The sequence below is a fragment of the Spinacia oleracea genome, chromosome 4, assembly GCF_020520425.1.
Source record: "Spinacia oleracea cultivar Varoflay chromosome 4, BTI_SOV_V1, whole genome shotgun sequence".
Classification (NCBI taxonomy): domain Eukaryota; kingdom Viridiplantae; phylum Streptophyta; class Magnoliopsida; order Caryophyllales; family Amaranthaceae; genus Spinacia; species Spinacia oleracea.
In genome coordinates, this window is record NC_079490.1 from 22,779,368 (window position 1) to 22,804,138 (window position 24,771).

Genomic DNA, 24,771 nt, shown 5'->3' on the forward strand with positions numbered 1-24,771 from the left:
TGGTTAGTTTTCTGAGAACCGTGACGCACCTCTCAAGGGTGCGTCGTAATGTGTCCCTTTTCGATGATTTAACTGCTTTCCTCGCCCTTTTTATGAACTGTTAAACTAACTAAATCTGATTGTTCTATCACGCCTAACAAATATGTTATTTTTGGGAAATCGGATTATCATGCTAGGTCCCTTAATGCTATTTAAATCAGATAATCACGATCGAATTAGTATTATATGTTGCATATTGCTAAAATCAACTCGATTAGTTTAATAGTTAATGCATGTCCCTTTAATTATTTATGCTAAGCTAGTAAGGATATCCTGCCTCTGGAGTTATGGACGAGCGAAGTACTCCTCTCGGTAGTTACAGTCCCCCGAACCCTCAATATCTACCTTGCGGGTGTATGTTGAGAGATCCCCACACCAGGGATCACAAGGGAACCTACGCCCGTCATGGTCAAACATAATTGCACTCCCTTTATGTCACGATAACCGGGTTTTGTCAGTTTTTCTCATTGTCGTTAAAAACTGAATGGCGACTCCTATATTACTAGTCAATTGGGTGTATACTCACAGGAAATCCAATTACACTTGATTGAATAAAAAGAATCGTCACACCCACGAGGGACGAGGTCACGCATTAGCCTCGTGCTTTTTCGACCCCCTCACACAGACTATCCCCTTTTCTGATACGGTACCACCTAAAGTAGCGGCCTTTTCACAAGCACGGGTTCAAGCGTGGGCTAAGTATTATGATGGTCTCCCGCGTTGGGCCGTAGCTACAAATGGCTTTGTGGGTCTTTGTGAAAACTACAAGTTGTGGATGGGCTCCGATGATAAGGCCGTGAGGACCGAGGCTCGAAATGGGGAGCCGGTTGAGCGTTTAATACCTTGCATTCGGGTCAGATATGAGGGCCGTGATTCTTCCAACCCTCGCACCCATGGTATTAAGACTGTGAAAGCTCGTCCTGATCGAAAGCGAAAGGAAGTTCCTCCCCGTTCCAGTTCTAGGCCTAAAAAGGTGCCTAACATGAAGGGGCCTGCTGTTGTTAAAAGAAGTGCAGGCTCTCGCGGAGATCGTCGCCGGAACAATGTATGGGTTAGGAAGGCTCAGCCGCCTGTAGAAACAGTGGCTAGTCTAGTTGATGATAATAATTCTTCTCCCACCATTGTCTGTGCCCTTGAGGCTGAGCGGGCTATAGCCGAGAATGTTTCTAAAGCCTTGGCGTCTTTGGAAGTTAGTGTCCCGGAGCCGGTTCTTATGGAGATTGTTATAGGGGCAGCGCAGAAGACTGTGGGGGTGGATCCTGCAAACATTACCCTCTACAAGACTTTATTTGATGATCCGGAAGAACTAGAGTAGTGTAGTTCTTGCTAGGGTGTAGGTGCCCTTTATTTATTTCAGTTGTGTTTGTTTTTTCATTTCTTAGCACTTTGTTTTCCTTCTTATTATTTTTCAATAAAGGCGTATTTTATTTTTCATTTTCATTTTTTGTTTCTCCTTTTTTTTTTTTTTTACATGTCTAACACTTTTTTCACAATTTATATATGTTTGTTTTTTTTTTATTGGACCGAATCCTTAGTAAGGATTGCCTACATATCTTGTCAGAATCAGGTCGCGCGTAGTTCTTGCTAGAATAAATTCTAAGATGCCGGATATTAATAGATGTGCCCTGAGGTGGAAGCATATTACTTAACTGGTCAAATGAGTGAAATATTATCATTATTTTCGTCTGCCGTTTTTTTTGCCGTAAGTCGCGTAAAAAATGAAATTCAACCACTTTTTGTATGGCTATATTTTTTATTGAGCCTATTTGGATACGTGCTGTACCCCCCAAGTGTTCGTTATTTTTCCGTTATGTGCGGATAAAATGACGAGCACTTCTAAAAAATTTAGGCAGGCAGAGAGTTTCAACGCCCAGGCTGGGGCGTCAAAGATTTCGGCGCCCAGCCCTGGGCGCTGAAAATGATTTCTGGCGGTCGTTTTTGACGCTTTGCTTCACGTGTTCTTGCATTTATTTCTTTTTCCTCGTTTTAGTGCTTTGCTTTTTACTTGTATAAGAATTGATTTTGAGGCTATTTCAGAGGCGTTTTTGACTGTTAGCGTGAGACACATTTTTGTCCGGATTAATGTTTTCTATTCGTGACTCGAAACGGCTTTGAAAATGGAGTTAGGGTGCGGGAGTTATGAAGATCTTTGTGTAGGCTTTTGGGTGGGTTGAGGTGCGTGTCGTTTTTGAAGGGTATGATGGTGTTACATTTTATTAATTCCCTTTTTAAGCAACATTTGCATTTGTTTTGGATTTTGATTTCCTTTGATTTCTTTGGGTTGCATGGATTGACTTTTATGATGACACTGGTTGACCTTTATGTTTTGGGGATATGAAGGGGATGGTACGGTTTATTTTGTGGATTTCGGGAATCGGTTCCTATGACACGATTTCAAGACCGAGTAGGTCTCGTTTATTGGGCCTAGAGTGGGCCGCCTCTTTATTTTTGTATTTTGCAAGTACATTTGGTGCTTACTTAGTGTTAGAATAAAATTTTAGGAGAAATATTACGCCTTTATTAATTTGGAATGTAAGGAAAACACACTGAAATAAACTTGACCTATATTCTAAGGGGTCTTAGGACCATCTAAAGTCTTTATTATTTTTTCTTCTACCAATCTAAAGAACTACTAGGCGCTTTTACTAAGGTGCTCTATGTGGCTCAAGCCTTGGGTTTAGTCTCGTAAAACTTTGGTCCTTCACCGGTACTCATCTTGAATTCTATTCCTTTTGCATTGACCCACTGATATGTCTTCACCCATCCGTTCTCGATCTCTTCTAGTGTTGATGGAGGAGCGATTAACCGGGTTGGATCGAAACCTTCATCTTGTAAAGCTAGGGTAGTCATCACAGTCTCGTCCTCCATAGGCCTCGATTCGTTAAACAATGTCCATAAAGCCTGGTTGTCCAATACTTCAGCTGTTTTAGTCTTGGTGAGGTGGGGTGCCTCATCCAAGGTGTGGCAGCCATGGAAGATTTCGAATCCTGGTTTTAGCAAGCCATCCTGAACGAAGGGTTCAGGGAAATCACAGCATGGGTGTCCTTCTCCTTCCCGAACGAACATCCCGTTAAGGGTTCTTTGATACGGGGGAAGGAGGGTGGTTTGTTTGGCCTTGTTAAGGCGTAGCCCAGACAGGCGGTCAGCAATATCTTCCTCCGTTGGTTCATAGCCTAAGCCAAAGGGAGTAGATGTGTTGGGTAAAGGATGGAATGTGCATTCCTTCTTCCTTATGCCAAATGGGGTTCTAGGGAAATAACCTTGAGCTAACAGCATTCTAGGGATGACTCGGGATGCGTGCGGGTCTGGGAATGCTGGATCATAATCTTCGATGAACTGGATTGCTTCTTCTATTTGAAACCCGTAAAGGTCGTCTGCAGTTTCGGCCGTTCCAACCATAGTACAACTGACGTCGAGAGGAGGGGCGCGGATTTCTAGTATTACCCCGTTATGGTTAAGTTTAACCATTTGGTGCAAGGTAGAAGCCACACCTCCTAAGTCATGGAGCCAAGGTCGCCCCAAGAGGAGGTTGAAAGTGGGCTTGATGTCGATTATTTGAAACTCCGTGGTGCGTGCCACAGGCCCGGTTTGTATGATAAGGTTGATTTTTCCCAACACAGGCCTTCGGGAGTTATCATAAGCTCGTACCCCTTGCGTGGAGGTTTGGAAGTCATCGTTTCCTAGCCCCAAGCAATGGGCGGTTCGCAATGGACAGACATTAACCGCCGAACCATTATCTACGAGCGCTAGGGGGATGTTTTGTCCTTTGAATCCAACTACTAGATAGAGGGCTTTATTGTGAGCACCCCCCTCTTTGGGCAAGTCTTTGTCAGTGAAAACTATGGCCTTTTCTCCGGCATCTCTCGTGACGTGGTTAACCAATGAGTCAGGTGTGATATCCGTAGGTACTGAGATGAGGTCGAGTGAGCGAATAAGCTTTTCGCGATGTTCCTTTGAAGTACACATGAGATCCCAGATGGTAATTTCGGCTTTGGTTCTTTTTAGTTGTTTCAAGAGAGGATTTTCAATGACTTCTGCGACGGTGGCGTGCCGTCCATTCTCAGGAGTTTGCCTAACTGGGATATCGTCCATAGGAGGTGGGCGAATATCCGGTTGGTATATCCTTCCGGATCGGGTGAGGTTGTCGACCTCGGGCTCCTGAGGGGTGGTGTCAATGTGAGCATACCCGGGCCAAGTTTTAGTAAAGAGGTCCTGGCCCGACACTTGATATAGGTAAATATCTTCAGCATCATCATCCCACACACCGCACACTTCTCTCTCGATTCGATCCATAGGGACCACAGCGAGTGGTGCACCTTGAGGCGTAATGTACACCGTAGGGTCGAAGTTCTCATTTTCTGGTTGGTCGAGAGAGATGTGACAAGAGCCGAGTGGGCTCTTGTTGTTGTTGGGTTTGCCAACGTTAGGGAGAGGTATTACTTCATCCTCTATCATGTCCTGGATTGTATTTTTTAGGTTCCAGCAGTTTTCGGTGTCATGCCCATTTCCTTGATGGAACTTGCAATAAGTACCTTCGACCCAGTATTTGCTCTTGACAGGAGGGTCACGGGTGGGGCCTATAGGTCTCAACTTTCCTTGATTGGTTAGTCTCTCGAAGGCTTGCACCAAAGTCGACCCGAGTGGGGCAAACTTTCGGTCTCGGACCCACTTTCCAGGGCTTCTTCGGGCAGGAGTCTCCTCTACGGCATGGACTTCTTGGGCTTGGGATGTGTTGCCCCTGTTGTAGGTGTTGCTTTTGTATGCGGGTTTACTTTGTATTGTTTTTGCGAGATCATCCTCGATCTTTATTCCCACACCATACACTCTTTTGAAAGTGTCAAGTCCTAGGTACCTAAGGTTTTGTCTGTTGTGAGGGGGTCGAAAAAGCACGAGGCTAACGCGTGACCTCGTCCCTCGTGGGTGTGACGATTCTTTTTATTCAATCAAGTGTAATTGGATTTCCTGTGAGTTTACACCCAATTGACTAGTAATATAGGAGTCGCCATTCAGTTTTTAACAACAATGAGAAAAACTGACAAAACCCGGTTATCGTGACATAAAGGGAGTGCAATTATGTTTGACCACGACGGCCGTAGGTTCCCTTGTGATCCCTGGTGTGGGGATCTCTCAACATACACCCGCAAGGTAGAGATTGAGGGTTCAGGGGACTGTAACTACCGAGAGGAGTACTTGCTCGTCGATAACTCCAGAGGCAGGATATCCTTACTAGCTCAGCATAAATAATTGAAGGGACATGCGTTAACTATTAAACTAATCTGAGTTGATTTTAGCAATATGCAACATATAATACTAGTTCGATCGCGGTTATATGATTTAGATTGCATTAAGGGACCTAGCATGATAATCCAATTTCCCAAAAATATTATATTTGTTAGGCGTGATAGAACAATCAGATTTAGTTAGTTTAATAGTTCATGAAAAGGGCGAGGAAAGCAATTAAATCATCGAAGAGGGACACATTACGACGCACCCTTGAGAGGTGCGTCACGGTTCTCAGAAAACTAACCACTTTGACTTTGCTATTTCTCCTTTTTATTTAACGAATCTCAAATTATGGGACAGGATACGTTCTGTTCGATTTATGGATCGATTGCGACAGAACGCGTGAACAATTTCGCAGCGTGAGGCTTAGGCTAAGGGTTGGAGTCAATACTCAGAATATGAATTGTGTGTTGTGTTTTTCACGTCGAATTCGGGGCTGTATTTATAGGGGAGAGTTCATGGAAAGATAGAATTGAAGAGTTCTAATCCAAAAAGAATTAGGAAAAAACACGTACCCAGGTATTTTCAGCGCCCAGGCCTGGGCGCCGAAGATTTCGACGCCCAGAGCCAGGCGTTGAAAATAGGGTCTGGGCTGTTTTCTTAGTCAGATTCGGATTCCTGAAATCCGTAGAGTTTGAGACTTAATCGAGTCTTTTAGTGCGTATCAATTTCATGACGGAATGCGTCTGGGCCCGTTATGAACTCTAGGCTCGTTAGGATTTTAATTAATACGTAACTCTTATTTCCGAATCATATTAGGAATAGGATTCTCGCAGTTTTCTATCTCATTTATGATTTATGTTGGAGTGCAACACCTAATTCTGACAGGTTTCTATCTTTTATGACTTGCCACTTTTAGAAGCTACCTTTTACGGCAGTTACTATTTTAGCAGGTTTCTATAAATAGCAGGTTTCAGGTGAAATGAAAAGGGGAATTGAGATTCGTTATTTTATAGGAGATGCGTTGTCAAGTGGAGATTACGTTTTCATCATCGAACCTTTCCCTTTCGGGAATGGGGACAAAGTAGGTGTCTACAGTTAGCCCCCACTTTGACTGAGTCTCGAGATGAGACGATGGTCAAAGTATTAGACGGAGTGCGTCACACAAGCCATGGTGTATGTGACCTGTTTTGCGAGGGTCTCACGAGCCCCCGAGTGATAACATTTGACTTAAGGGTCATAACTTGAAATGTCGACATATCCCTCACGTGTCATTGGAATTTGTCAACTGATAGTATAGAAACTTCCTCACTTTGTCATTGGAAGGATCTAAAGGTGCGTAGAAACTCCCTCACTTTGTCATTGGGAGTAGCTACAGATGTTTTCGAAATCAAAGCTATAAAGTGTAATTGGGACTGGCCAAGCCCAATCACGAGGTAAAAATGTTTTAAAAGATTCTCATTTTCAGGACTAGCTAAACGAGAAAACCCCCTTGTTTTTATGGGACGTAAAACGAAGGAAAATCCAGCACATCGCTCTTTTTTGGAAAAAACGGAAAACCAATCCTTCTAATTTTTGGAAAAAGGGAAAACCGAAAAAAGTTATCGCTGCAGCGACTAAGGACCTGCGTGGTTAGTGACGCAGACCCCGCCGGCTAAAGATGGCGAGCCTGCCGGCTAAGGGTGGACACCCCGTCCGATAGAAGTGGACGAATCTGTTTTTGAAATTTGAAAATAAGGACCTACGCGGTTTGTGACGTAGACCCCGCCGGCTAAAGATGGCGAACCTGACCGCTAAGGGTGGACACCCCGTCCGATAGAAGTGGACGAATCTATTTTGAAATTTGTTTGTGCTTTTTGAAAATAAGGACCTACGTGGTTTATGACGTAGACCCCGCCGGTTAAAGATGGCGAGCCTGTCCGCTAAGGGTGGACACCCCGTCCGATAGAAGTGGACGAGTCTGTTTTGAAGTTCGTTTGTTTTTTTTTTTGAAAATAAGGACCTACGCGGTTTGTGACGTAGACCCCGCCGGCTGAAGATGGCGAGCCTATTTTGAATTTGAAGACTTTATTTTTCAAAAATTGAGGACCTGCGCGGCTAGTGACGCAGACCCCGCCCGCTGAAGGTGGGCGAGCCCTGTCCGCTAAGGGTGGACGCCCCGCTCGCTAGAGGTGAGCGAACCTGAATTCGTCTTTTCGATTTGGGATTTGAGTGTCGCGATCTTGCCCGATTGAGGTGGGCAAGTCCCTATTTCATTTTTTTCTTGTGATTTCTTTTGAGAATTCCTTTTTATTCATTCTTATAGGAGCGAATTCTTCCGAGGGATGCTCGGATTTAGTTGCAACCTGAATGTGGGTTGACAATGTGTTTAGATGGACCATAGTCTCGTGGTCATCTTCTTTCATGGTTTTGAGCTAGTCTTTATGGCTCAATTTTGCCATTACCTGGGTCCTTGATTGGGGGACCATGTATAAGTATCAACGGCAACCTTTGTCTTGAGGTCGTAAACCGGTTCTTTTTTCTTTTGAGATTATCCAAACACGGGATTTTGTACAGCGTAGTCTGGGAATTTTGTTTTAACTTTGCATACTTTTTTGAAATATATATTTTCTTTCGAACCCCCAAGCATTCGTGCTTGACGGTCATTTCTTGTCAAAGAGGTTCCTTGGGGATACGCATTTTGTAATGTCCTTGATCGTGTTTTGGGATCGTGCTCGTAAGTGCGAGCGATCTTTGTAGTGGTGTGCTATTCTTGACAAAGTCGTGAGGTGCGAATTTCAGTAAGGAAATCGGTAATTTTTGAGTCGAATGGATGCGGCAGGGCCCAACAGAAGTTAGGGCCTTTTGTGAGCCTGGGTTCATTTTCGGCGCCCAGGCCTGGGCGTTGAAATAATTCACGCCCAGGTGGGGCGTTGAAAGTGTTGTTTGGGCTGGTCTTTTGATGACACAGTTGGCCTCTTGTCCATTCGTTTATTTCACTTGGAAGTTCTATGTATTCTCTTTTCTTTTGTTTTTTTCTTTGTTTTTAGAATGTGATGATTTTCTTGAGAAGCCGTAGCCGATTGGTGGACTACGGTGCTTGTCGCTTTGGGGCGATTATTTTAAGGAACTGTTGCTCTTTAAGGCGTACAGTTATTGCAACAGTTAGGCGAGTCTATATGGCCCGAAGAACATACCTTGAGGCGTAAGACTTTGATCGCTCTTGTATATATTTTTTTTCTTTTGAATGCGTTCGTGAATGATGACATGTATGTGCGAACGAGTGTTCATAGAATGGCAGTTGTGTGCGGTCCATTAATCAGTTTGCTTGAATCATTTTTTTTTTAGCAATGACTGATTGTGAATAGTTTGCTTAGAAGCTTGATAGGGTTCAGGCCCATTCATGAAGTGGGCTCCAACATCGTGCCTTTTCGATTGTTCAAACATTTGCTTCGAGACCCTTTTTTTTATTTTGCTATGGTCGTTTCGTAGCTTGGAGCCCCCAAATATGCATGTTGGGATGCTTCCTTTTGGCGTACGACTTTTGTAGGTTTTTTCAAGAAAGATGCCTTGGGGTTCCGCTCGTGTAGGTGCGAGCTATCCCTATCGTAGTAGGTATTATTTTGCTACCTTTAATCCTTAATGTAGAAGTCGTGTGGCTTGCATTTTGAATTTGGGCGATAAGTAGTCTTTGCCTCTTTTACACATGCTCTTTGGTCGTGCTCGCATTAGCGCAATATGCCTTACTCTCTTTTTTAGACTTGTACCTTGGGATAACTAAATTTATGGTGCGACGTAGGCTTGTGTGGCCTAACCGCATGTCTTAGAACATTCCTTCAGGTGTTGGGATATCATTTGCATTGGAGTACTTCATCATGCCTTGTTCAGGTGCTCGAATAAGTGTGGCACCTTTTGCTTGGGTTTGCACAGCTTATTACTTCGTTCGATGCGAGGATTCATAGGTGTTTCTTTCTCTTTTTTTTTGTCTGGGCAAAACTTGGCTAGCAGAAAGATTCAGCGCCCAGGCTGGGGCGTTAAAGATATCGGCGCCCAGCTCTGGGCGTTGAAAATGATTTCTAAGTATATTTTGACAGTTCTTGTCCTTAATTTTTTTTCTTTCGCTTTTGCTTTGGAACGAGGTAGACTGTGTAACGGGCGCTTGTAGGGCGAGCGTTATGTGCAGTAGTTTGATCGGAGCTTTGGTGACTCGCGATTTTCAGTTACCCTTGTTAGTGGGGTGACTTTATATATTCTAAGTAGTGCTTTAGAATTTGGGAGGGGTTGTAGCCATTCTAAGGTTCGTTTTACGCGATTAAAGCTTAGGATTGTGCCCCTCTGACGTATGTATAGCATTAGCGTCGAGAATTTGCGATAAAATCGTCATTTCGAGCATTTTTAGAGTGTTTTTCTCAAGCCTCCAACTGTAGCTACGGGATTGGCTTGGTGCTATAATGCTTGGCATACGTTTTTATGCATTCATGGTGACATGGATCATGAATAGTTTGAACCAGACTCGTTTAGTGCGAGGCACGTTCGAGTAGTGATTTGCTATTTTTCTTGTAATTGTCGTATTGTGCGACATTGCCATGGTCAAGGTAATCATATGGAAGTGTGCCTTGACCAGAAGTTAGGTGCCTTTCTCTTACCCATAATCATATTTAGAGATCTTTTTGACTCACTTGTAACATCGGGATAAACGCATACTTAAATTAAACCAACGACTCTTTATTATGTTCGAAGAAGCCTTTAAAATTTTTTGAATTTTTTTTAAAAATCCGAATCCTTCTGTGTACAATCCGAGGTGTCCTAAGTAAGTTGACTTATAGAAGGGTTCGCACAGGATTACTTGAGTGAATCAAAATACTGTTACGATTTCTGAAATGCTGTCTAAGGATTTGCTGGAAGCCAGGGTGCAGGTGTCAAGATATTACTTGTGCCCGTTTGGCATATGCTTTCAGGATTTTAGGGCCATCTTTTCCAGAATTGCGGGAATATAAACCGTTTTCAAATTGACTTAGATTTACTTGGTGTATGTCTGCCCAAAAGGTCAAGGTATACTTAGTTCTTTCCCTAGCTCTTTCATTTCAATTTTTAGCCCCCCAGTTGCTGCTATGTCTTCCCATTAATGATGCTTTCAGATTTCGATTTTAGATGCCCGTGTTATATGTCTGAGTAGGGTGAGCCTTGGTTAAGTGCCAAGTCCTATTGACAATGTCTTTTTTTTTTCAAAGGGGATTTGCAAACATTTGAATTACCACGAACGGGTGCCCTGAGTTCGAATGAACGGTGGGGCGATGCCGTAGAACAATCCTCTTTATTGCAAGCTTACTGCCTTTACTACTTGTTGGCGATTATGACTGTGTCTAGTGGTGAAAGAAGGTCTTTAAGCGAACGACTATGTCTAGTGGTGAAAGTAAGTCTTTAAGTGAGTTAGTTCGCTTTAGGGAGGGTCAAGTCGAGTACTTTAGAGGTCATGGACGCTTGTGCTAGCCCCCATTCAATTGAGGCAAAGCGATCTTTTCGAGTCTTGGCTAAGTGCCTAGGAGTGTGAGTGCTCCTTCTGGCAAGGGTACGTGCCCTTATTATTTTTCGATGTGTGCTCATTTTGGCATCTTGATGACTTGGATTCTTCTTCATGCTTTCAATTTTTCTTTCGACTTGGATTGCAAGTAATTAAATTTCAATAAGGGACTTCATTTCTTATTCTTGTTATTCTATAGGATCTAACATCTTTGCAAATTGGTTGGACCGAATCATGGATTGCCTACGTATCCGCCTTAAATAAATTTAATTTGGAATTAGGTCTTGCGTAGTTCTTAGCCTAGAAAATGGTTTTTTAGAATGCCGATTTTAAACAAGTACGTTCCGAGGTGGAAACATATTATTTGAAATGGTAGAATAAGTGAAGTTTATTATTATTTTAATCAGCCGCTTTGCCGTAAGCCAAAAATTTGTTTTATATTTTTTGAGTACATAATTTTTTGAGTACATGTATTTTTTGGTACGTATATCTGAGTACGTGTTGAACCCCCCAAGTGTTCGTTATTGTTCCGTGTATGTGCGGATAAAATGACGAGCACTTCTTGACAAATTTTAGCAAGCGGAGAGATTCAGCGCCCAGGCTGGGGCGCTAAAGATTTCGGCGCCCAGCTGTGGGCGCCGGATATTATTTCTGGGCGGATCTTTTTGGTGCGCTAAATGCTTCTTTTTTTTTTAGACGAACTTTTAAAGGCGCTTTGCAAAGTTTGCTTTTTTATTATTTTTTATTTTTTTTGTACTTTTCATTTGTCTTCCTTTTTTACTCGTGACTCAAGACGGTTTGAAAGATGGGTTGAATGAGATAGGATAATTTGTATAGGCATTGGTCAAGCATGAAGATTACATCTGCTAGGATTCATATTTTACGGCCTCAGGCTAGTGTCACGAGTTTACATCAATCAAGGCCAATGAGTAGCATAGCGACGGCTCAAGGGTATATCAACTGGACGTATCCAAACAAGTTATATGGTCATTATGCTAATGGTGGTGTAAGAGCAGGTTTGGACTTTGGAAATGATGGGCATGACGCACGTGTCAATGGTCGTGCGTGGTTTGCGGTTGATAACAAGTTCAAAAACAAGAGTTGAGGTAATGGTTTCTTGGGTTATGGCAATGAGAACATGGATGGGTTAAATGAGCTGAACAGGGACCCCAGAGCGAAGGCGTCTAAGAGCATAAGGATTGGAAAGGGTAGACATCGTAGAATTTTATGATTTGGATTGGTTGACTTAATTCTTTTCATTCGTTTACTTGGGTAGATTTTGCACTTTAGGAGGTACGGGCTAAGTATTTCATGGCTCTTTTCGCTCTCCCTTTTCTCTTTCTCTTTTTTTTTTCTTTTTGCTTGGGATTTCTCCCCAACATAAATCCTTCAATCAATTTTTGTTTGGGCTAAAAGGTAGATGGTTGTGGTCTCTGAGTCACGAGGCGAGACTGAGTGAGCCTCGTTTGATAGGCCTATAGTGGACCTTTAATTTTAGTAGGCCTAGGGTGGACCTTTAATTTTAGTTGGCCTAGGGTGGACCCTTAATTTTGTCTTACTTTGCAAGCGTATTTAGTCGTTTCTTTGAAATGTGCAAATAGCGTAGATTCAAAATGTTGTTTTTACCTTATTGAAATTTAACGAAAGAATTACATCGAAAATAATTTTTTGTTTCTTTTCAGATTCCGGTTCTACGGGATTTAATTGGAAGTTGTGATTTAGACTCAAACTTTCATTAATCTTTCTGATTATAACCCGTGTATGAATACAAGGAGGTGGCCTAGACTCAAAATAATGACGTGGCGTAAGCCTATAACACTTGACCAAGCGACTCTCAGACTTAGGCTAATTGGACCATAACTTCCATTGGTTGACACTTTAGATTTTAACCCTTGGGTGTTCATTTGTTATGCGCCATTTTGCTTAACGTTGGCAAGGTAGTTAATTGGGGAGATCGAATTTTTATTTTTGCAAGACTAGAATCATTAGTGCGGCTTCTCTCTTAGTGTGTATTGCTTTACCCCGATGGTGGCCTTATGGCATGCCGATTTGGGTATTTTCATGGTTCGTCATGTTGTATTCATGGAAAATCTTTTAGTCCGTACTTAGGGGTATTTAATGGAGCGAGTGGCTTGAGAGGACTATGATAGTCGTGACCCAATGTGATCATAAGCCTTGAGGCCATTAATAATTTTTTGCCAATGGTATTGATACCTTAGGTTCACTTTGGGGGTTGTGCGACTATGGAGGAATGATTTTCAGAATGTGACTGTTTCCATTTTGCAAATACTATAATATATTCTTTTATTGGTGAGAGAGAGTATTGAGGCCGTGGATTCTTAGCAAGGGATGACAATTACATATGGGTGCTTATTGATTTAAATGTTAGGAGGGGAGACTCAATATGGTTTAACCTTTTAACTTGCAGAACGACACCAAGCATTAGGACCGATTCTATGGATAAGACAATTAAGACTTAGGATTTAGATTGTACTTTGGCATAGCCTAGTCTAGACCCGGATTTATTTTTTTTGTTTGAACATTTTTTTTTTCTTGAAGACTTTATTCGAACATTTATTTTTTTGAATACTTCGCCCATGTGACATTCAAGGTCGTTTAATTAGCATGCTCGGTTTTGGTGCCGAGCATCGTCGTCGTAGGAGGCCTAACAACGACACAAAGAGTTATTTATTTTTATTTTTTAGTCGCTTTTAGAATCGAGTGCCTTTCCATACGCCCTTGCAGCAATTTTTACGAAAAGTGTGTTTTTTTTTGCTACATGTTTTTTTTGCGCGGGTACCGAGGCTGCTGTGCCTGACCAAAAAGGCCAGGCAACAACTTCAGCGCCCAGCAGTGGGCGTGAGAAATTTTGGCGCCCAGCCAGGGGCGTTGAAAATGCGTCCCTGGCTGGTTCTCGTTTTCTGTTTGCGTCTACTTTTGTTTATGCGACTTTGATTTTGCGTGCTTGCCTAATAACGTCCTTTACGCGTTGTGCAGCGTTTGTGGGATTCGTTACGGCTATCCCGAGCGTCGCTTATTTTTGTGGCGATCGTTCGGGCTTGCGGAACACGTATTTTGGTATAACTCTTTGGCCAACCGGTCCATGAATGTTTGGGCAATTTTTAAGGTCGTTGGTTTTCTAGCATTATTTGTCTAGCATTATTCGTACGCACAATCATAACATAGTCACATAGTTCGCTACACATAACTACATTACAGACATGGATTTGAAAATTAAATATGTCACGTAGTTTATGATAGGCTTCTATGGGTAGTATTTGCGCCTGGCTTGGTACCGCTTCTATCATAGATCCAACACATGCCCCGGTCGAGGTAGTGTCTTCAACAGACGAATTTCGCCCAAGAGGCCAACCCGCAAGTGCAAGCCAAGGGGGCATGCAGGCGAGAGGGACCTAATGAGCGAGCGATTGAGTTCGGGATAGGTGTACTACCTGCACAAGTACCGAGTGGGCAACATGCGCGGCGTATGCACCCCCTATTGGCGAAAAAAGGTATCCTTAGTCCCAACTCCCGAGGGAGCCGAGATTCGTTATGCGGTTCTGCCCGTTCACATTAATATGCTGATTTTCAGGTCGTCCCAACTTGATGGGGAAATAAACGCGGGGTAGGATCGTTTCACCCTTCGGCTATTTTGATTACCTACAAGCACGAGTATTTCCTTCACTATCCCCAGTGGAGTCGCCACTGTGAGGGGGTCAAAAAGCACGAGGCTAATGCGTGACCTCGTCCCTCGTGGGTGTGACGATTCTTTTTATTCAATCAAGTGTAATTGGATTTCCTATGAGTTTACACCCAATTGACTAGTAATATAGGAGTCGCCATTCAGTTTTTAACAACAATGAGAAAAACTGACAAAACCAAGTTATCGTGACATAAAGGGAGTGCAATTATGTTTGACCACGACGGTCGTAGGTTCCCTTGTGATCCCCGGTGTGGGGATCTCTCAACATACACCCGCAAGGTAGAGATTGAGGGTTCGGGGGACTGTAACTACCGAGAGGAGTACTTGCTCGTCGATAACTCCAGAGGCAGGATATCCTTACTAGCTCAGCATAAATAATTGAAGGGACATGCGTTAACTATTAAACTAATCTGAGTTGATTTTAGCAATATGCAACATATAATACTAGTTCAATTGCGATTATTTGATTTACATTGCATTAAGGGACCTAGCATGATAATCCAATTTCCCAAAAATATTATATTTATTAGGCGTGATAGAACAATCAGATTTAGTTAGTTTAACAGTTCATGAAAAGGGCGAGGAAAGCAATTAAATCATCGAAGAGGGACACGTTACGACGCACCCTTGAGAGGTGCGTCACGGTTCTCAGAAAACTAACCACTTTGACTTTGCTATTTCTCCTTTTTATTTAACGAATCTCAAATTATGGGACAGGATACGTTCTGTTCGATTTATGGATCGATTGCGACAGAACGCGTGAACAATTTCGCAGCGTGAACAATTTCATGACGGAATGCGTCTGGGCTCCTTACGAACTCTAGGCTCGTTATGATTTTAATTAATACGTGACTCTTATTTTCGAATCATATTAGGAATAGGATTCTCTCATAATCTCTATCTCATGTAGGATTTATGTTGGAGTGCAACACCTAATTCTGACAGGTGTCTATCTTTTATGACTTGCCACTTTTAACAACTACCCATTATGGCAGTTACTATTTTTAGCAGGTTTCTATAAATAGCAGGTTTCTATAAATAGCAGGTTTCAGGTGAAATGAAAAGGGGAATTGAGATTCGTTATTTTATAGGAGATGCGTTGTCAAGTGGAGATTTATGTTTTCATCATCGAACCTTCCCTTTCGGGAATGGGGAAAAAAGTAGGTGTCTACAATACTTGGGCCTTAGTTTGTTGAATAACAAACACTAAGCTCCCACTGAGTTTAGGAACTCTTTAGATATATGATGAAAAGATATTCTGAAATTACTTTTCAATAGCTGACGAATTTTGGTTTAGTTTGGTGGTAGTTGAGCATTTTGTTTTAGAAATTATAGGAAAAGTCTTTATGATCCATCATTAATCGAATCAAGTACTAATCGACTTCGATCATTCCAACTTAGATATGCCATATCTTATGGAGCTAGATTGTGAATTTTACTACACACAATCATTGATGATCATTCTTGACTTAAGTAATCATCAACATGATCTAACCTAGATCTTTATGATTTCTTGCTAAGTGGATTTTATACTTCTGAATCTTTGAACTACCCAAACAGATTCAAACTTATATCACTTTGAGTAAATAAACCTATATTCACTCAAATCTGTGTGAAATAATAAAGTCATAAAACCTTTCTTTAACTTTGAATTCTATTTTCTAGGCGTTCTAACAATAGTTCTTATCTTTTGTTACTTTCAACAAGTAAGACTTGCTTGTCTTAAATTGATCTAGAAATCAATCACCTTTCAAAAAGTCCATCAAAATAGAGCTTTTGAATGTTAACTTGTTGATACGGTCTAAGCAACAATGCCAAAGATTAGTGGAACTCAAATCAAGAGATTGATTTGAACCTAGTAAAGTTCTTATTGTTAAAGAGTTGTTTGTTTTTAATCAAGCATATTGACTCAACCTGTAAATGACCATTTCTTCAAATAACAAACAAACAAGCATTGTTTTCGTTCTTCTGAATGTGAGTCTTTCTGTGTTTGAAGCAGAAATTTAGGTATGCTGATTATGGAACAAAATAGCCATTAAGTTCCAGCCTTTGAAAGGACTTAAAACAAACCACATGACCCTACAACTAATGTAGCATTGCCATGCTTCATTTCCCACTTGTAGGCCATTAGTGTAGCCTAGCTTCCATTATTTGAGTTATTACCGAAGTAAGAACCTCAAACGGTATATGATACTAGGGAATTTTATTGCTAGGTCACTTCTTTTTAAACATAAACTTATAGGTAGAAAAGGAATCGTCAATTCCTTTCATTTGTTCCTTATTTTCCTATTTCTTGTACCCTTTCTTATAGTCTTAAGAATTGAATTCTCTAGTGTTGACTTTTATACTTTGTTAGACATGTCCAATGTCTCTCCAACAAGGTTCTTACCATTTTATGTTGAATATTAAGTTTCAACTAGATGATCTTACCAGAAGCTTCTAAAGTTCTCTAAGCATCGATCTATTCGAATGTCTAGTGATTAGACTCATTCGAGAATTAAATGGAAAAACATTTTAGGTTGTTAACCATTGGTAAAGCTGAGCGTTTAAACTCAATGCTTTATGATCTCAAAACTACATTGTATTTTGAATTCACAAGCACCAATCGGTTCGCCATTCGACTTTGATATTCGAAAACAACCATAAAAGTCGCTAAAATTTTAAATTGCTCATTTTCTCTCATTTCCGTGAATCGTTCTTGGATTCACTACCAATCGAGGAAATTTACAGTTACCTTTCTAAAAGGATTTACTGCAGTGCAAGATATTTAATTATAAACAATAATTAAAACATACATTGAAGCATGCAAAGTCTAAACATTTATCATGAGTAATAACTTGAAAATTAAAGCAATCATGCAATTTAAACAAGTCATTAGCATTTTATTCGAATTTATTGTTCCGGCAGGTGTGAATAAAATGATTCCAAGACCCTTAAATCATTGAAGAATTAAGCACATTATGTATTTTGACTCAATTCTAGAATATTTTAGGTAAGCAAAAGTCTTTTGCTAATAGTCTAGAAACTACTCTTGGTTGATAGGTACGTCTAAGAACTTATTAGGTAAACCTATCGATTTTGCCACGACATAAAAGGACTCCTTACTTATATCGTTGAGTTTAACCAAAACTAACATGTACTCACAATTATTTGTGTACCTTACCCCTTTAGGATCAATAAGTAACACCTCGCTGAGCGTAAAACTATTACTAGATTGATGTAAAGGTTATCCAAGTAAGTGTTATTTTGGCATGGCACCTTTTAACTCAATTTTTAAACTTTGGAACTTAAGGCTATTACTATGTTGGTTAGATTTTAAGTGAACTAAAATCCTTAATCATGCAACATAATCAAGCCACAATCTCATGCATATTTAAGACATATTTAAAAGCAATAAATAACTTAAAGCATGCATAAGATAAATGTGATCTAGTATGGCCCGACTTCATCTTGAAGCTTCAACTTCAAAGTCCGTCTTGAAAATGGATTGGAAACTCCGTCTTGAATTTCACCATGGGAGGCGCCATTTTCTTCAAATAGGATAACCTATAATTAAACTAATTACAACTATTTGATGGTACGCATACCATATTTGAATTGAAAAACAAACTTTGGTGCATTAGACCAATTACATTCAAATTAATGGTACGCATACCATATTTTCTATCCTATTTGGGCCATACTAGTCACTTCATAACCTGCAAAACAGTACATATACAATATATACCATTCACCCATTCATTATCATGAATGGCCCACATAGCTGGTTAGTAAAACACATTGTCATGCATCACATAAATATTTTCAGCAATTAATCAAGGGCACCAATAATCTACCAATTATTCAGTCCTTATTAATTCTAATCAAGTTGTTTAACCTTAAAGGATTTGTAGACCTAATCAAGAGTTTATGACTAAAAATGCTCCCACTTAAACCAATAACTTTATATGCTTTACTAATTTTAAACATAAAAATGTATTTCTAGTCTAACCGGAAACATACAAATTTAATTAAAATTTAAAGATCATATAAATTTATAATTGAATCCACTTATATAATTTAATTTATTTTCAGTTGATTTAAATGAATTTAAATTAATTCAAGGTTTTTAATTTTAGTAAAATAATTAGTATAAATAAAAATTTATAATAATTATAATATTCAAAATTAAAATCCAAGAAAACAATTTAAATTATTAATTTGAAAATTAATTATAATTATTTCTGAACTGAAAATTCAAATTAAAATTCAAAACGACTCAATCGTAACACGACGAGCACTTGGGCTTGCGCCCAAGCCCCATCGAGTGCACGACCGATCACACGGCCCATGGCACAACGCAGCAGCAGCCACGGGCAAACGCAGCAAGCCAAGCCACACTTGCGCGCATCCTGCTCGCCCGCATGCATCGCAGCAGCTCTCGAAGGGATGCATCGCTCACTAGGCGCGAGCAGTCCCTCGTGGCGAGGCAGCGCTCGTTCGTGCGCGGAGTAGTGCTCGCTGGGCGACCCAGCTTGCGCTCTCCCGCGCGCGCGCCTCGACCTCGTGCCACTCCCCTTCGCCCACCGCCCATCAACACAGCACACACGCCCAGGCTCCTCGCCTCGCGCGCGTGCCATGACTTGTTGCTCGCTGCATTCGTACCGCACGGGCGACAAGGTCCCTTGCTCGTCGTCGCGTGCCCGCACTATACAACACCCCTTAAGGGTAACACGTAGCTTCCTTTGCTTTGTGCGTGCAACTTTCATGAGCGAATTCATAAAATTAAAATTTTTTAATTTAAAATCTATGACAAATTAATAAATCATATTAATTTCATAATTTTAGTGCGAAAAATCGAAAATGTATTAATCAATTAATTTCCGATTAACATGGATTCAAATCTAGGTCATAAAAATTTAAAATTTATCACAAATTCACAATTTTTATGGTGGTTTTTAATCATGGGTACCTAATTAAATTATTAATTAATTATGAAAATCAAATCAATTCTAAATTTATTCGAATTTCAACAAATTAATCATAATTACAAATTAGGTTATATAATTAACAAGCCTAGGCATTCAAACTTGTTAAACATATACTGTAGGTCAATCAAAAATTCAAGATTTATCAACAAGAATCGCAAATATTCAATTTAACATCTTAAATTTACAAACTTTTGCGTTCGAAAAACTAAAACCTCCGAAAAGTCATAGTTAGGCTTCGAATTTGGGAATTTTGGGTTCGGCCGAAAATTTTTATTATTGTCAAAATTTTAGAATGCCTTTTACATGCGGAATTGACACAAAAATCACTCGATTTGGTTGAGTAACGAAGAAACTGCCGAAAAACTGCATACATATAATTAAATAAACGCAATTTGCAATTAATTAACAATTACGAAAATTAATCACCCCTTTTAATTTCTTGCAAATTTGTAAAATTTAACCATGTTATGCAATTTAGATTATGAAAATAATAAGAGGCTCGTGACACCATTGTTAGGTTATGATACATATGACAAAACATAAATCATGCGAAAAACCTTAATGCCAGGAAACATATTATTTACACATAATCATATAGCATAATTTAGATGCATACACTTTGTAGCGTGCCTTCCCTTGCTGCGCCCGAACCGAACAAGAACAAGTCTTTAAGACTCCAAGTGTCGTCCCTCCGTAGATAGTCCACACCACGCCCGGATCCGCCTTAAGCTTGATCAACTAGAATTGCCCTTAAGGGTCCTAGGAATTTTCGGCTAAAATGGTTGCAAGTGTTTGGCTGATTTTTGCTTCAAAATCTTACCTTTGAATACTTCAATGCTGTGTATAAATTTGTGACCCTAGGCACCTATTTATAGAGTTATGGAAAAGGACTTATAATCCTATTAGAATACTAATTTAGTTTAATTAGAATCCTGCTAGGACTCTATTAAATAAACTTTATCTATTAGGATTAGGATTTAATCATATGACGAATCCCGATAGCTTTAGGATTCGTGTAACACGCACACGAGCAGCGCACAAGCACCGCACGCCCATGCGCAAGCCTTGCGGCCCACGCACAGCGCACAGCGCTGAGGCCGACTTGCTCGCAGCCCATCGCTGAGCTCGCGCGCACCAAGGCTTGGCTGGGCCTGGCCTTGCGCTGGGCCTGGTCGAGGCTTGGCGTGTTATTGGATGCGTTGGCTTGCTGGGCGATGGCCTGGCTTCGTGCTGGGCCTTCGTCTAGCAAGCCTCGTCCGATGCTAATTCGTACGATACGCTTTCCGATTAAATTCCCGATTCCGGAATTCATTTCCGATACGAACAATATTTAATATTTCCGATTCCGGAATTAATTTCCGTTTCGAACAAATATTTAATATTTCCGTTTCCGGAATTATTTTTCGATTTCTATAATATTTCCGATTCTGACAATATTTCCGTTTCCGGGAATATTTCCGATTCCGGCAATATTTCCATTTCCGATAATATTTTCCGATGCGTACCATGTTTCCGTTTCCGGCAACATCTACGACTTGGATAATATTTATATTTCCGATACGATCCATATTTCTTTTTCCGGCAATATCATCGTTTCCGGAGTATTCATTTCTTGCTTTTGACGATCTCAGCTCCCACTGAAACCAAGATCCGTCGATTCCGAATATCCATTGATGGAGTATTTAATGCCATTAAATACTTGATCCGTTTACGTACTATTTGTGTGACCCTACGGGTTCAGTCAAGAGTAAGCTGTGGATTAATATCATTAATTCCACTTGAACTGAAGCGGCCTCTAGCTAGGCATTCAGCTCACTTGATCTCACTGAATTATTAACTTGTTAATTAATACTGAACCGCATTTATTAGACTTAACATTAAATGCATACTTGGAACAAGGGCATTATTTCCTTCAGTTTGCCCCCGTCTTAAAAATGGTAGCTACATGTTTTATGCCGCGGCATATAGGTGTGATCCTATGTGCCTTGGAAAAACAAACGTTCGTTTTAAGAAAACGATGGTTGTTTTGGGGGTTTGCCCCCGTCTTAAAAATGGTAGCGGCATGTTTTATGCCGCGACATGTTTTATGCCGCGGCATATAGGAGTAGTCCTATGTGCCATGGAAATAAACGTTCGTTTTAAGAAAACGATGGTTGTTTTGGGGGTTTGCCCCCGTCTTAAAAATGGTAGCGGCATGTTTTATGCCGTGGCATATAGGTGTGATCCTATGTGCCATGGAAAAATAAACGTTCGTTTTAAGAAAACGATGGTTGTTTTGGGGGTTTGCCCCCGTCTTAAAAATGGTAGCGGCATGTTTTATGCCGCGGCATATAGTAGTAGTCCTATGTGCCTTGGAAAAATAATGATCCGTTTTAAGAAAACGATGGTTGTTTTGGGGGTTTGACCCCGTCTTAAAATAGTAGCGGCATGGTTTATGCCGCGGCATATAGGAGTTGTCCTATATGCTTTGGAAACAAACGTTCGTTTTAAGAGAACGGTTTCCATAAGTTTGATAGGTGATCAGCCTATACTTGTGCTAATCTGGGCCACTTCTTAGGCTTCAATCAATTAGGCTTGGAAATGTTGCTAATCTGGGCCACTTCTTAGGCCTTTATTCGATTAGGCTTTTTGCATGCATATGTTAGACAAATTAGTATTCGACGTGCGAGTAATAAATAGTACGAAACGAGTAGTATTATTTATAACTTTGTAAGGCAAATTTAGCCGGTTACAAGAGAGATTACTACCCTATCAGGACCGTTAGATGTCATTCTCTAGGCAACAGATTCTTCAATGAAAGATGAGATCAAAATACATCTTAGAAAAAATATTTCTTGAGATTGTCTGCATTCCAGGTGCGCAGAATAGGTCGGCCTTGCATGTCTTCAATGCGATAGGTTCCATCCCTGACTTTATCATAGATCTCATAGGGTCCTTCCCAAGTGGGCGTCAACTTGCCCTGCTCATTGGCTCGTCCCACAGACTCCATCTTTCGGAGAATAAAGTCTCTTACCTTAAGCACTCTTTTAGAGACTTTCTTATTGTACTCCCTCGCCATCCTTATCTTGTACAACTGTTGCCTTAATGCCACATTTCCTCTAGCTTCGGGCAAAAAGTCCAAGGACAATTTCATCATTTCCCAATTGGCATTCTCGTCATATAGCATGACCCTCAGCGTAGGTTCACACATTTCTATAGGGAGTACGGCCTCGGCACCATAGGCTAGTAAGAATGGGGTTTCGCCGGTGGAGTTCTTAGCCGTGGTGCGGATTGACCATAAGACATTTGGCAGCTCATCGGCCCAGAGACCCTTAGCTTCGTCCAGTTTCTTTTTAGTCCCCTCAGAGATTATCTTGTTGAATGCTTCGACCTGGCCATTGGCTTGGGGTCGTCCTACAGAAGCAAAGCAGCTATGTATGCCGTGGTCTGCTAACCATTCCTCCAGCTTAGGCGTCTCAAACTGAGGCCCATTATCAAAGACGATAGCTTGTGGTATTCCGAAGCGAGTCATAATATTTTTCCAAATAAACGCCCTTACATCACTAGTTCTTATATTCTTGAGTGCTTCTGCTTCTACCCACTTGGTGAAGTAGTCGACGGCTACAATCACGTAGCGCCGGCCTCCAGGGGCTGTTGTATATGGTCCTAACAGGTCCATCCCCCACTTGGAAAACGGAATGGGGCTCAGAATAGGGGTGAGAGGGTGAGCCGGCCTGTGAATGAGATGAGCAAATCGTTGGCACTTGTCACACTTCTGCACCATGGACAAGGCGTCTTCTCTCAGAGTGGGCCAGTAATAACCAGTTCGTAGGGCTTTTTCAGCTAAAGCTCGTACTCCGATATGGGAGCTACATAATCCCTGATGTAGGTCGTCCAGAATTTCCTTCCCTTTCTCAAGACTGACACACCACAGAAGGGGTCTGGAAAATGACTTCTTGTACAAAACTCCATTCCACCATTCAAACCACGAACTTTTCTTCTGAATTTTGGCGGCTAGACTTGAGTCGTCTGGAAGTGAGCCGTCTACTTTGTATGCAATGATAGGGTCCATCCAAGTTGACGACTGGTCAAGAATTGCTACCACAGGAGCACATAACTCTTGTTCGATGCTTCGTTTTTCTTTCACTTCCCAAAACACACGACGTGGAGTATCACAGGAAGCTGAGCTAGATAGCTTAGACAGGGCATCGGCCTGATTGTTCTCTGTTATGGGAATCTGCTTAGCCTCAAAACTCTTTAAATGTTCTATTTCTTGACGCATAGCTTGCATGTATTTAATCATGTTGGGGTCTCTTGCCTCATAGTCTCCATTTACTTGACTTACAATGAGTTGTGAGTCAGACAAGGCCAGTATTTCTTGGGCTCCGGCAGCTTTGCACATTTTTATGCCGGCTAGCAGAGCCTCGTATTCAGCCTTATGTTTGGAAGTTGAATATCATGGCGTACTCGTACTTATCTCCTTCAGGAGATTGGCATATTATGCCGGCTCCGCATCCGTTCTGGGTGGACGACCCATCTACATGTACCGTCCAGCGTGTTGCCACATTCTTTTCAAAAGTTGGCCTCGTCATTTCTGCAATGAAATCGGCTAATGCTTTCCCCTTGATAGCCTTTCGAGGTTCATACGAAATATCAAATGCATTCCACTCAATTGCCCATTTGAGCATTCGCCCAGCGGCGTCTAGTTTAGTGAGCGGCTGTTTCAAGGTTAATCTGTGTATACCACCAGTTTGTGTGCCAGAAAGTAAGGACGCAGCTTCTTGCTTGCCATAAAAAGTGCAAGTGCAAATTTCTCAATTGGAGGGTATCTCAATTCGGTTATCTGCAGGACGTGGCACACAAAATAGACGGGGACTTGCACTGCTTCTCTTTCTGTCAACAGCACAACGCTCAAGGACCACTCGGAGATGGCCAAGTATACATACAAAGTTTCTCCTTGAAGGGGACTGACAAGTCGTGGTAAGGTGTGTAGGTGTTCCTTTAATTTGACGAAGGCAATTTCTGCCGATTCAGTCCATTCAAACCTGCTTTATATCTTGATTGTGCCAAAGAAATAATGACACTTATCACCTGCTCTTGATAAGAATCGTCCCAAGGCTTCTAGGCATCCAGTTAGACGTTGGACCTCCTTTACAGATTTTGGAGACGTCATATCTATCACTGCTTGTACTTTGTCAGGGTTGGCCTCAATTCCCCTTTCATCAATTAGGAATCCCAAGAAATTTCCAGCCGTCACTCTAAAGACACATTTCTTCGGATCGGAGTGTCTCAAAAGTTTCTCTCAGATCAGCCAGGTGTTCTTCACGTTGCTTGCTTTTTACTATCATATCATCAAT

At 41.2% G+C, this 24,771-nt stretch overlaps 1 protein-coding gene across 1 annotated transcript; it reads right to left on the minus strand.

Moving 5' to 3' along the window:
- Window positions 1–22,253: 22,253 nt before the first annotated feature.
- LOC130471391 (uncharacterized) lies at window positions 22,254–23,816 on the minus strand. The gene is made up of 2 exons (XM_056841472.1): window positions 22,745–23,816; window positions 22,254–22,657 (listed from the first exon to the last, which is right to left on the minus strand). The coding sequence occupies exons 1-2, from the start codon at window positions 23,814–23,816 to the stop codon at window positions 22,254–22,256; spliced, it is 1,476 nt and encodes a 491-aa protein (XP_056697450.1).
- Window positions 23,817–24,771: the final 955 nt, after the last annotated feature.

What these genes read in the sequence shown, in the direction of transcription:
- LOC130471391 (XM_056841472.1), bottom strand. Translation starts at nt 23,816, where the DNA reads ATGTGCAAAGCTGCCGGAGCCCAAGAAATACTGGCCTTGTCTGACTCA. An exon ending in GAAACTGGACGAAGCTAAGG is followed by an intron (nt 22,658 to 22,744) that starts GTCTCTGGGCCG and finishes CATTCTTACTAG; the next exon opens with CCTATGGTGCCGAGGCCGTA.